The sequence below is a fragment of the Stegastes partitus genome, unplaced genomic scaffold, assembly GCF_000690725.1.
Source record: "Stegastes partitus isolate 25-593 unplaced genomic scaffold, Stegastes_partitus-1.0.2 Scaffold1812, whole genome shotgun sequence".
Lineage (NCBI taxonomy): Eukaryota > Metazoa > Chordata > Actinopteri > Pomacentridae > Stegastes > Stegastes partitus.
This window is the reverse complement of record NW_007579543.1, coordinates 133,979-148,022: the sequence shown is the minus strand read 5'-3', so window position 1 is coordinate 148,022 and position 14,044 is coordinate 133,979. Positions and strand designations below refer to the sequence as shown.

General features: G+C 40.5%; 1 protein-coding gene across 1 annotated transcript in view; it reads right to left on the bottom strand.

The window, feature by feature from the left end:
- Window positions 1–2,022: 2,022 nt before the first annotated feature.
- Window positions 2,023–14,044, bottom strand: part of LOC103372708 (serine/threonine-protein kinase SRK2H-like) — a 26,556-nt gene continuing 14,534 nt past the window's right edge. Inside the window, exons 4-5 of the mRNA XM_008302417.1 lie at window positions 6,777–6,918; window positions 2,023–3,189 (exon numbers count right to left, since the gene is read on the bottom strand). Of these exons, the coding sequence (XP_008300639.1) occupies window positions 2,295–3,189; window positions 6,777–6,918 (1,037 nt within the window). The 3' untranslated portion in view covers window positions 2,023–2,294. The remainder of the gene's footprint in view (window positions 3,190–6,776; window positions 6,919–14,044) is intronic.

Genomic DNA, 14,044 nt, shown 5'->3' with positions numbered 1-14,044 from the left:
CTTCTTCAAAAACTGCCAACTTTCAGCAGGTTTTTCACACATTGAAACTTGAGGCAGTTTGAACGACAACATCTCAGGAACTCTTCAAAATAAAAGCCTTAAATGTTCTCTGCTGTTTCTCATCATGTCGTTGATTCAGAAACTAAAACGTTTGACGAGTAGATCAAATAATATCTGATTGAGCTGAAATTGGTGGAAAAAAGAAATTAAAAGTTCCATGTTTGAATATAAATGAACAAATAGTGGATAAAGCAGAAGTGAAGCAGGGATGTGTTCTGACCCACATGTAGCTGCAGGTCACAACTATACAGAACTGAACATGTAGAATAGTTTTAATATGAAATACTTGGTCATGAAGATGAAGCTTCAGAACTGATAGAGCAGTTCAGACAAGTTGTACCACAGAATTAAATAAACATCTGTAGATAGTCTGATCCAAGTAGAGCAAAGTTCTGAAGCTTCGAAATAGTTCAAATATGAATAAGAGTTTAGTTATTTATTTACTTCTTTTAATATGAGTATATTTTTCATTATGTTTTTCCTCCCTGTGTTTGTTTAGTGGTCATTTTGCACCTCTTTTTCAGTATTTAGTCTCTTTTTCCAACAGTTTTGTGCATCTTTGTGGTTATTTTTTTTTCCATCTGTGGTTGTTTTAAACTCTCTGGAGTCATTTTACATCTATTTGTAATGGTTTTATGTCATTTTACAGTCATTTTGCACATCTTTGTGGTCATTTATGGTCTATATGCAGCTACTTTGCCACCACGTTGTCATCATGGTGTCTCTCTGTGTAGTCATTTTCCACGTCTTTGCACTGCATCGTGGTCAGTCAAGAGTTTTTTGCATCTGTTAGTAGTTATGAGGTGATTTTTGCAGCTATTTTAATGGTCTTTGAGGTCATTTTTCCCATTTGTGGTCTCGTTTGTGTCTCTGTTGGTTGTTTTGTATCTCTCTTTAGTCATTTTACACATATTTGTAGTTGTTTTGTGTCTCTTTTCAGTCATTTTGCACATCTTTGTGGTCATTTTTGGCCTACATGCAACTGTTTTGCATCTCTTTTATCGTCATGTTGGGTCATTCTCTACTGCATCGTGGTCATTGTGGATTTTTTGCCAGTACATTTGCATCTGTTTGTAGCTATGAGGCCATTTTTGCAACTATTTTAATGATCTTTAGGGTCATTTTTCCTAATTGTGGTGGTTTTGTGTTTCTTTTCCATCATTTTGCAAATATTTCTGATCTTTTTTGCATTTCTTTGTCATAGTTTGCTGCTTTTCCAACTGCTCTGACCATCTAAGGGATCATTTTTCCTCTTAATATAAAAGAATTTGGTTGAAAATATTTGTTATTTTCATTGAACTTCCATAACTGACAAGTTGTACCACAAAAACAAATGTACTGGTAGTTGGTCTGATCCAGTGGTTCTTCAGATATAACTTAGATTTTATTTATTTTTTTAATATGGCCACATTTGATCATATTCTGGCTTCATTCTGTAGGTTCAAGAAACAGAATGAACTTTATGTGATATACTTTCTGAATTAAAAAAAATAGAGATAACAGAAGATTTCAGGCTTTTATCTTTAATAGTTCCTGAGATATTGTTTTTCAAAAAGCCTCAAATTTCAATGTGCAAAAAAAAAAAGAGTCCATGTGCAATTTAAAAAAAAAAAATGCAGATATATTACGCTGAAATTTCACAGATGCTGTTATAAATATCCGTAGTTTATGGTTTAAAAAGTAAACGGAGCAGGAGGCCTGAATGTGTTCAGCTTTCATGCGTTTATATCAGATTCAGTTAAATAATTTTAACATCCTGTAAAGTGTGCATCACGTAGGAATCAGCAGCTATTAGATATGAACTGACTCAGATTGGGGACATCCCGAAGTGGCAGATCCATCCATCCATCCATCATCTATACACCTTAATCCTCACTAGGGTCATGGGGGGCTGGAGTCTATCCCAGCTGACTCAGGGTGAAGGCAGGGAAGTGGCAGATCAATAAAGAAAATGATCGTTAGTTGCAGCTCTAGTTTAAAGTTTATTCTGAATAATAAATCTGAAACGTTCTGGATCTGCTCAGCGCTGCAGTCGTGGTTTATCGTAGTAGGCACCTTCAAACAAACACCGTTTAGCTTATTCCATAAAACCTGTCCAGTCCTTCGCTCCTCTGCAGGTCCAGTCTTGTGTTCACGCTACGGTTCCGCACACGGCAGCGAGTGGACGAGTTTCTACCGCGCCGCCTTCAGTCCGACGCCAGAGAACCGGCAGGAAGGCCTCCGGACGGCTCGGCCTACAGGACGTGGCAGCAGTTGTACTGAGCCAGCGGCAGGATCTTGGGCTTGTTGTGCGCCGGGATGTTGAAGGCCAGAGCTTTCTCGCACAGCGGGAACTGGAAGAGTCTCTCGCGGAGCTTGACGCTGTGCCGCTTCTCGGCCCGCGGGGCGCTCTCGTGGCTCGGACGTCTCTCCGTCTGGACGTCGCCTCGGTCTCCCGCTCGCTCGTCCCGCTCGCCGTCCGCCGCCGTCTTCTGCAGGCTGCCGGAGGAGACGGAGGAGCGGCGGGAGTCGGAGGCGGGGAGGACGGGAGCCGGTTTGTTGGTGTTGTTGTTGGGCTCCGTCTCCTCGTCCTGACCCTCCTGCTGCTGCTGCTGCTGGAGGTCCGGCTGCCCCTGACAGCACCGAACCCCCAAACCAGGCGGCGACGACGGAGGCAGCTCCGGCGTCTGAGCGGGCGGCTGCTCCCCGTGACTCACCGGCTGGTCTGAAATCACTTCCTCCATCTCTGCTTCCTCGTCCCTGCACTCTTGACTGTCTCCTCCATCCTCATCCTCCTCATCCTCTTCCTCCTCCTCCTCCTCCTCCTCCTCCTCACAGATCTGCTGCAGAGCCGGCAGGTTCTTGGCGACCGGAGGCTCTTCGGCCGGAGCCGGACGGAGGGTGAAGCTGAGGCTCGGCTGCCAGGTTCCGGGGAACGGCAGCTGGTTCGGGGGCCTGGCGGCGAGCAGGTCCCCACACTCGGGCACTCCTGAGCGGGGAGAGCTGGGAGACAGAGCCCCCGAGAGCCAGTATGGAGGAGCCTCGGGGCTGAGCAAGGCGTCGTCCAGCCCCTGCAGCCAGAGGTGGGCCTCGATCTCATCCAGAGAGGCCCGACGGGACGGATCCTTCTGCAGCATCCTGGAGATCAAACTGACAGAGAAGAACGAGTTTTACTGTTTTGGTTTATTGGAGAAGATTGAAGTTCTGCTGTCTTGTTTTTGTGTGTAGCTTGTTGTGATGATGCTGCTGCTCCTTTTTGTGGGTTTTTTGTTTAATTTTTTTCTTGTGGGGACAAATCCTTTCACCTTCTAACTTGATGTCAACTCATTTCTTCCTGTGCAAGTGTTTAATTATTGTTATCGTCCAGACTGCCTGAGAATAAAAGTTGTGCTGCTTTAGTTCTATAAACAGAAAATCTGATTTAGAGCCTTAAGAAGCTGCAGGTTTGTCCAGGAGCCTGTTCTGTTCTGTTCTGTTCTGTTCAGGGCTCTGATTCCACATCATTTGACCAAAGGGGAACCGTCACATGACGAGGATCAGATGTTCCAGGAGGTGCAGAAAATCACACAAACCACTTTATTGTGGTTGCGGGTTTGTCTGCCTGTCGCCTTCTAACTTCAGCTGAACTAGAAATAAGTGGAAAAAAACATGATTCAGGTCAGAGGACGAAGCAGAAACAGCTGCTGCTTCTTCTCTGATTCTGGAAGTTTGGCCTGTTTCAGTATTTTTTAGTCTCAAAAAAACTAAAAAAAACAAACTGTCAACAGGTTTAAAGAAATTGCCAGAATTACTCAGTTTATCAAACTTTCCGACAGTCCCTGAACTACTCGCTTGTGGTTCATTCGGGGAAACTAATCGAATCCAAGCTTAAAATCTTGATATTTCATTAAATCTTTATTCTTCGAATGTCGTTTGAAAATTTACTGAAAATAAACCACTTGTTCTAACTAGTGTCTGTAAACAAATAAAAATTCTGCACCTCTCTGTGCATTCATGAAGTTATTTGTGACTCAATGGCGACAAACGATCAAAAAACAAAAAATCTGTAACTTTTCAGCTGAACTGCAAACTGTGTTTATCCAATATTCACACTTCTGTTCTGGACATTTATGCAAATTTACACCTTTTTAACAAGATAATACCTCATTTGCATGAATAAACATGACGTTTCAGAGAACTTGTAGTAAAAAAAAAAGATTGTCTTCATGCAAGTAATGCTCTGGGGAGGATTCATGGGAACATCTCTGAGTTCATCTGAGGTTTCTTAGCTGAAAGTGCATTTTAAAAAATTGATGCAGTGTCTATTACAGAGCACAGTTGTTTAGTTTGCTTAAAATAACACTGAAAAAACCCCTGCTGGATGTGTTTTTGTATTCTTTTAACTCTCTAAACTCCAAAATCCCATCAACGGGTTCAAAACAATCGAAAAAATTACATAACTTATCAGTCAGAAACTACATTTTCCACTTTCTGATGCTCCACTTTTTGCAATTTGCTGCATTTAAAAATTCGCTGACAATAAACCACCTGCTCTAAAAAGATTCTGCAAATAAATAAAAATTCTGCACCTCTCTGTGCATTCATGAAGCTATTTGTGACTGAGCTGCGACAAACGGTCCAAAAACAAAAATTTAGTGACTTTTCTGCTGAACTGCAGGTTGTGTGTAGCCAATATTCACACGTCTGTTCTGGACATTTATGCAAATTTGCACCTTTTTAACGAGACATCACCTCATTTGCATGAATAAGCAGAACATTCCAGAGAACTTGTAACTAAAGACATGTTTGTAAGTGATGAGCTGCGGGGATATCTCTTAGTTTATCTGACGTATTTGAGCTTAAAGTGCATTTAAACCCCAGATCTGCATCGTCTTCTACGACCAACGGCTGCGTTTTGCTTTAAATGATGCTGAAAAAACCCAGTCGGACGTGTTTAAGGTCTTGTTGGAGAAGCACTAAGAACCGTGGACAAAAAAAAGCCTCGCTCAGTTGTTTAATAATTCATGCACGAGAGGTTGAGAGTAAGTCGCCGCCGAGCCTCCCAACGTGCAGCAGCAGCAGGTTTTCTCCTCCCGAGCCGAGGACGGCGGCGTGAAGGTGAAGTGAGGAGACTGAGGAGGCCGTGTGAGTCTCAGCTCGTGTGTTTCTCACAAAACTCAAACACGGTTTAAGGTTCAAGGACTCACGTGTTTCTGCGCTTCAGAAAAAAGAAAAAGATCTGAGCCGACAACACGAGATGATAATTCAGCATCAACTGGAGACAACTAGGACACTGGAATTATCCACTGAGACGCACATTAACGAGATGATCTTTACGGTCAGCAGCTCCGTCGGTCGTCTCCTCAGCAGCAGAACACGTCGGGCAGAGTTCACGCCTTCTACGCCCTGAATCCCAAAACCCAGCGGCAGGTTTCAAGACGGGGTTTTTAAAATAAATAAATAAATCGCCCAAACTACATTGTTTCTCAGAGGCAGAAAGTGTAAAAACAGAAATAATCTTCAGACTCTCATCTGTCACGTGAAATGATCCAAATCTAAACTTTAAATCGTCACATTTCATCAAAATTCAGTTTGTCTCATTTAAAAACTCACACAAAGAACAAAACAATTCAACTGGTAAACAATTGTTAGAAGTTCAAGCATCAATTATTGCCGGTCTTTTTTAGTTTTAAGTAAATATTTACGATACTGCAAGAGTTCTCTTTTAATTTTGACAGAAAAAAGTAAAATTCTTGCACTAAAGTGGTGCAAAAATTTTAAACTTCGTGGCTCCAAAACTTGTTTGCAAGTTTAAAAGACGTTTGTTTTGTAAAAAGTTGCCTAAATTACATATTTTATCAAAGCAAAAAAACTGTAAAACCAGGAAGAATCATAAAATTTTTAATTTTCTGACAGTCCTTGAACTACTCAGTTGCGATGTGCCTTTTTAACAGACAACAAACTTCCATCTAAAAAACAAAAATCACATTTTTAACGAGTTCTCTGTACTCAGATTGATTTATTCTATGTTTTACTTTAAAATGTGCCAAAAATAAAAAGTCTTCATGAACCAGACACTGTAAAAAACAAGAAGTCCTGCACTCTTCACTGCACCTTTAGTGATTAAATCTACAAAAATGGCTCCCTTTTAATATTGAGACAAAAAAATTGTGGAAATATTTTAACCTTCTTAAGCCCAAACACCTGCTGCCTGGTTTAAAAGGCAGGTTATCTGTTAGAAAAGAAAAGAAATGACACTATTTATGAGAGGGACAAACTCAAAACCATAAAAAACTGCCACAGACAGTCCTTGAACTGCTCATTTGAGATGCGTTCAACAGACCACAAATTTAAGCATTAAAAAAAAATTTTAAAAAAGAAAAAGAAATCGCCTTTTTCTGCATGTCTGAAAAATGCGACAAAAAATAAACTCTTTCTATGAATCAGATTCTGTAAAAAAGAAAAAATTCTGCTTTCTTTGCCGCAACTATGAAGCCATCAGTGACTCGGTTACGACAAACAGACATAAAGTAAAAAAATAAACAAAAATTCTTCGCTATTTGATAAAAGGTGTTTTCAGTTGAACTGCAGACAGTGTTAACGCAGAGCAAATGAGGAGACTCGTTCAAAACAAATAAAAATGCAAACATATGTTTATAATATGTGGAACCACCTTCTGTTTGTGTGTGTAACGGTGTGTGCTTGGTGAATTGTCGTACATGTTTTTCTGCACATGCGTGTTACGGGTCAGAACTTACTCTCTGCAGTCGTGTGAGACGTGCTCGGGGACGGAGTACCGACAGTCCAGGATCATCACCAGAGTCTCGCTGTCGTTGGTTTCCTGGAACGGAGGGACGCCGCAGACCAGCATGTACAGAATCACCCCCAGAGACCAGATATCTGGAACACACACACAGAAAAACACCAAAATCAGCCTGGAACAGCAAAACCAGCTCAGGCCTTCAACTGGTCGCTCTGCTGTCTGATCACATTCACGACGCCGCCAGCTTCATCTACGGTACTTTAAAGTGTTTTTTCAATCTGTCTCATCCTACAGGTTCTGATCGATATCTGGAACCCATATATGGTAAATATGACATACTACAGTGACAGCAGAGAACCGCTCATTCATGACTGGGAGGACGTCAGGTGACCTCAGGTGACCTCTCCTGTTCACCGATCGATTGATTGAGATCAATAACAGCTGATCTCCTGCAGCTTCTTCTCTGTTTTGCTAATCTTTCAGTGTTTTATCACGTTTATCGCCCACTTAGGCTCAGATCACACAGAAGTTAGCCGCTAGCCGTTAGCGTAGCCGGCATTAGCGTAGCCGGCATTAGCGTAGCCGTTAGCTAAGTGAAAGCAGCTGATGTCCTGATTTTTTTGTGCTTCTTGTTTGGTTTCTGCAGGTTTCTCGTCTCTGCTACACAGACGTTTCTATCAGAACAGATTCAACTGTTTATCAGAACTTCAGCAACATCTGCAAACACAAACGCTGCAGAACGTCTTCGTCTGCAAACAGCAGCTTTCAGAGTCGATTGGCTGATAAATGACCAATCAGACAGCGCTGTGGGTCCTATTGGTGAGCAGTCATTACAAAGTACTAATAATCAGAATAATGTTGAACATCAGCGATCATAAAAACGCCAAATACTAATCCCCAATCATTAGGGGGAAGAAAAACAACAAAACAAAAACAGAATATCAGCACCAGATAATCAAAAAAATTTCAAATATCAGTCCTTGTGATCACAGAGATGCTGAAAATTGGCCCAGATAATCAATAAAAATGCAGAATATCGGCCTTGCAATAAAAACAATGCAGAACACTGACCTCGACAATTTTAACAATGCAAAATATCAGCCCAGGAAATCAGCAAAAACACAGAACATCAGCTTAGAATAAGAAGAAATACTGAAAGTTGTCCCTGATAATGTGGAAAAAAAGGAGAATATTGTCCTTTGTAATCAAAAACATGTCCAATACGACCTGTAACCACATACTAACCCTGACACTGATGATTGTGAAAACGCAGAATATTGGTCCCACCAGATTGAGAAGTGTGAACAACTCTATAATAATAATAATAATAATAATAATAATAATAATAATAATGTCCGTTGATTGTCCGTACTACTGTGTATATACAGCAAAATGACAATAAACTTGATTTGACTGATCTCTGTTCAGTCCTTCATCACTTTGTTCCTCAATGACGTGAAGTCACTCAGGATGAAGTGACTAACAGCTGGACGTCCGGTTTCTACAGAGGATGTGGAGCCTGACACAGACTTCCTGGTTGTGACCGGCGGTGCTGACTCTGTGTTCTTTTCCCATCCACTCCCTTTCCTTCCCTCATCCTCCCTCGTCCTCCCTCGTCCTCCCTCGTCCTCCCCCATCCTCCCTCGTCCTCCTCCGTCCTCCTCCCGTCCCGATGCACTGGCAGCGGGTCCGAGCAGACAGAACGGCCTGAACCGGAGCCGAAGGCCACAACAAACACTGGGCCTGTTGTGCTGTTCCTCCTCTTTGTGTTTCTCCACAAACACTGGACACAGTGTGAGAACCCACGGATCATATATGTTTAGAGACAAAACGCTGCCGTTACTGCACTCGTTCCAGTCGTTCCACCTCCTTTTATTTCTACGTTCACTGAGCACAAATAACCAGCCATCAACCCTCCGAACCCTGAAACCTGCAGCAAGGTTTAAAACACATCTGATCTTGTTTAATGAATCATCAAAATGATGCCGTCTATCAGAGCCAGACACTATAAAAATAGTAAATTAGCAGATTTTTTTCCACCTCTTGACTGTTTTACTGATAAATATTTGGAAACGAACAACAAATTAACAGAAATAATAACATATTAGTTTGTTTTTGAAGGAGAAAATCATCATTTATGTTGTTTGTCACATGACTTGCTCACTGCTGAGTCAGTAATAATCACACGGTTGCACAAAGGGTTCATGTTTGGCACGTTTTTAACTGATATATGTAGAATAAATAGATTTTGATGAATTATCACGATTTTAAGCTTAGATTTGGTGAATTTTCCCAACAGAACCATACACCACAAAGGAGTAGTTCAAGGACTGTCGGAAAGCTGAAAATGTGACAAATATTTCGTTTTTACAGTTTCTGGCTCTAATAAATGGTGTAATTTTGGTGATTTTATAAATAGACGGCGTGTATTTAAAACCCACCTGCAGGTTTTTAGTGTCACCAGTCTGCTCCGTGTAAACACTGCCTGCAGCTCAGCCCAGTTTAATTAAAGGAACATTTATTTGTTGTCACATGACTGTTGCTCACAGATGAGTCAGTAATAACCACACAGCTGGACAAAGAATTTTTTATTTTTTTTTTATTTTTTTTACAGAATCGGTTTAATGCAAACGGTTCATTTTTAGCAATTTTTTTTTTACACGTGGACAGAAGCAATTTTGATGAAATATTAAGATTTCAAGCTTAGATTTGGCAATTTTTCCCAACAGAACCGTACACCACAAAGGAGTAGTTCAAGGACTGTTGGAAAGCTGAAAATCTGACAAATATTTCATTTTTACAGTTTCTGGCTCTAATAAATGGTGCAATTTTGGTGATTTTTTAAATAAATAGCGTGTATTTAAAACCCACCTGCAGGTTTTTAGTGTCACCAGTCTGCTCCGTGTAAGCACTGCCTGCAGCTCAGCCCAGTTTAATTAAAGAAACATTTATGTTTTGTCACATGACTGTTGCTCACAGCTGAGACAGTAATAACCACACAGTTGCACAAAGAAATACAGATTTTTTTGTTTTTTACAGAATCGGTTTAATGCAAATGGTTCATTTTTAGCTAATTTTTAGCAACTTTGATTAAATGTCAAGATTTTAAACTTAGATTTGGTGATTTTTCCCAACAGAACTGTAGATCACACAGGATGAGCTCATGGGCTGTGAGAAAGATGAAAATATGACAAGTATTTTGTTTTTTACAGTTTCTGGCTCTGATAAATTGTGCTATTTTAGTGATTTATTTTTTATTTTAAATATCATGAGATTACAACTATCTTGACTTTTGGGGTTCAGAGCATTAATGCATGTATTTCCCCTCGTACCTCAGGGAAGGTTTAGGAATGTATTTTGTGTATTTATGCATCTTTAAGTTGCTTTAGTGCTAATTAGCACACTTGCTAAAATACCAAACCAAGAAGACGAACATGTCAAACATTACACAAACGTTTCAGAAAGCTGACGTCTCTCTGAGCCGCTGCAGAGCTTCACGCACTCCGACCAGTTTGAGGTGTGATTTATGAGAACAGCCTGATTATAAGTCATCGCTGTGACGTTTATTATCTCAGACAAAGGACAAAAGTGGAAATCCTGTTACGAGGACCTTGACATTCTCTGCTTTTAGAAACGCTCGACATCAACATCCTGCTTCTGAGAATTTATGCACGTAGCATCAGATAAGGCAGGAATGCCGCACGGCTGCAGCGCAACCGGCTTCCTGAATACTTTACATTATTTAACACGGCGCTCGTTATAGTAAACTATCCTCTGGGTTTCAACGTGCAGGTGAATCGCTGCACGGCACAGATCTGGATCCGCTTCAGAAAACTCTGACATGAACTCTCTGAACCGCAAAACCTGCCAGTGAAGGTTTAAAGGATGTTATCTGTTTTTAAAATCACCAAAATGACACCATTTATCAGATAGAAACCATAAAAACAGGGAGAATTGTTGTATTTTCAACTTTCTGACGGTTCTTCACCTGATAAGCTGCATCTGCTTCAGTACAAATCAACCAAATCTGAGCTTAAAATGGTGAGATTTCATCAAAAATCACTTAAAAATCACCAAAAATTAAACAGTTTGCTCGAACCAGATTCTGCAAAAAACAAAAAATTCTGAGTTCCTCTGTGCAGCCAAGAAGCCATCAGTGACTCGGCTGCAACGAGCAAAGACGTGGTGAAAAATTCAGAGATTTCAGCTGAACTGCAGGCAAATGTAAAATACCTATAGTATGTAGGGTCAGGGTTTGATTTAAACACCTGCAGGCTCAGAATAATAAAAGAAATTCCACTTTTTCTTTCTTTAATTATGATTCATGACATCATAACTGCCTCATTTTGTACAGACGCCTTTTTTTTTAGTTTCTCTCCTTCTTGTTTCATGAAAAAATAACAAAAATCTTAGTTTGTTTCATAAAATTTTTTCCAAGTCTTTGCTAAAAATAAACCGTTTGCAAAAAACCTGATTCTGTGAAAAACAAGAAATTCTGCGTCCCTCCGTAGAGCCGAGAAGCTTTCAGTGACCCAGCTGATAAAAAAAAAAAAACACTGAAGTGACAAAAAAACGGAGGAGCTTTTGGCTGAACTGCAGGCTGTGTTTACACAAAGCAAAGTGAGATAAGAGGAAGATGTGGGCAGTGAAACGTCTTCAGGACGTGGAGTCAGCAGCTACACCTGAACAGGGCCGGTTCCAGGTGCAGCTTCTGTTAAGCACATGAAACAATTCAACTTTTCCATTTGATGATTCACGTCCTTCTAACTGTGTCAAACTGCACATCTTTAAGTTTTCTCTACTTGTAGTCGTGATGGTGTCGTTTGAGGTGCAGGGCTTCATACTGCAGTCAACGTTTGAAAGGACCTAAAAAAATCACTAAAATGACACCTTTTATCGGAGCTGGAAACTTTAAAAACACTAAAATTCCTCCAATTTTAAACTCACCAGCTGTCAATAAACTTAATGTCACAAGTTTAAAGCAAAACTTTAACAAATCAGAGCTTAAAATCAACATATTTCATAAAAAATGCCTTTACACTCCACATGTCTCACTTTAAAATTTGCCAAAAATAAACTGTTTTCAGTAATCGGATTCTGGAAAATATAAAAAAATTCTGTGCTAATCGACACAACTGAGAAACGATGATTGACTCAACTGCGACCGACAGTTATGTGACAAAAAATCTGACAAAATTCAGCTCCATCAGGAAACTTCACCAAATCTAAGCTTAAAACTGTAACAATCCATTAAAATCACTTTATTCTACACGTCTGCATAATAAAAAAATCACCAAAAAATAAACAGTTTGCTTAAACCACATTCTGCAAAAAACAAAAAATTCTACACTCATCAACACAACTAAGAAAACAATTATTGACTCGACTGCGACTAACAGTCATGTGACATAAATTCAGCGAATATTCAGCTCCTTCAGGAAACTGCAACATTTCATTAAAATTAATTTATTCTACACGTCTGCATTTAAAAAAATCACCAAAAATAATCAGTTTGCTCAAACCACACTCTGCAAAAATCTAAAAATTCTGCGCTCCTCGACACAACTAAGGAACAATTATTGACTCGACTGAGACCGACAGTCATGTGACAAAAATTCAGAGATTTCAGCTGAACTGCAGCAGAGACGACACAAGACTAGAAACAGGATAAAAATGCAAAAAATAAAATATCTATAATATGTAGGGTCAGGGTTTTATTTCACTGTTTTGCTAAAAGCATCGCTAATTTAGGCTTTTCTACTTTAAAGTTTATATTTGTACTGTAGTTACACTTACATTGCTTGTATTTTTATTTCTATGTTGCTCTTGTTAAACATTCTACTGATAATTTATGAGGCTTTTTAACAACCTGAGAACTAATTTTCATACCACAAACATGAAAACGTGAGCTAGCGTGACAATAAAGTTCCTTGAATCCTTATTCTCTAGTGTTGGTAACGTGGTGCACGCGCTGATTTGAGGTTTTTTCATGTTTTATAAAATAACTAATCAAAGAAATTCAACTTTAGTTTTCGTATTTTTATGATTTATGTCCTTCTAACTGCGTCGTTCTGCAGAGAACACGAGTCTGAGTTCTCTCTGGTTCTGGTTGCGTTTGTTCTGCTTCCATAAATACTCTAATTTAAACACTTTTCTAATTTATTTGTCTGGTTTAGGCAAGTTTGTGTCTCTTTTCGCAGCACTTTTTATTTTTACTTACGCAGTACTTTTACACTTTTCTTTTACATAATATATTTTATTTAGATTTCTGTACGTATTGCCTGTCTTGTCATTGTTGTGCACCACAGTTTTATTCACAGTCCCTGGTGTGTGCAGCTCCCTTGGCAGTAACAGCTTCCTGTGTTCTGTATGAAGATGCAGGACTTTAGTGAGAAACGATCCCACAGAGAGTAAAAATGTGACTAACAGCACCACCAGCTCGGGCCTCGGAGGGTTAAAAAGCTGGAAAATAAACTTGATTATTGCATCTTAAGCAGATTAATGCCTTGTTTATTCTTTTTATTCTTTATTTTTAGGACACTGGCGTCCATTCAGATGCCGCCCGGCCCGCCGTGTGATGAAACATTCGGCCATTGTCCCGCATCATTCTCATGACGGTCCAAACAACAGCCCTCAGTTCCCACCGTACAATGTGCTCCCACGTGCACGCTCACGGGCGCGCCCCGCAGACGCGTTATGCAACAGGGGGGGAGGAGGAGGAGGAGAAGCCGCCGAGTGCTGGGAGTTGTTCTTTTCGCCGCTCGCTGGGGAATATCACACATTCTCACCACGCGCCGGTGGCCTGCCGACAGCACAAACAAACTCCAGATGCAGAGAACGCTGCTGCTGCTGTTGCTGATGCATGAGGAGCGTTCCCACCGGAGAAGGTCGACGCAGGCCGACCCGGGGTCAGGCACAGACATGCAGAGACCCCCAGTCCTGCCCACATTAGGAGGCAGAATGTCATCACATGAACCAATTACAAACGACAAATCTCATTATTCTGATGAGATTACTCGCTGTGATGTAAGAGTTGTGGTGATGAGACGGAGATGTTCGGTGCATGTGAGGAACGACGCTCTGTCTGTCATCAGTGGTCTGAACTCTAAGAAAGTTTGAGGTTTTCTGCTGCCGTCACATTTTTACTCACCGTGGCTCATTAGTCACTGTGATATAAAGTCCTGCAGCTCCATGGAGACACAACAACTATGAGTGGAGAGGACTCAGAAATATATCTACTGCACTTTGACACAGTTAAAAAGC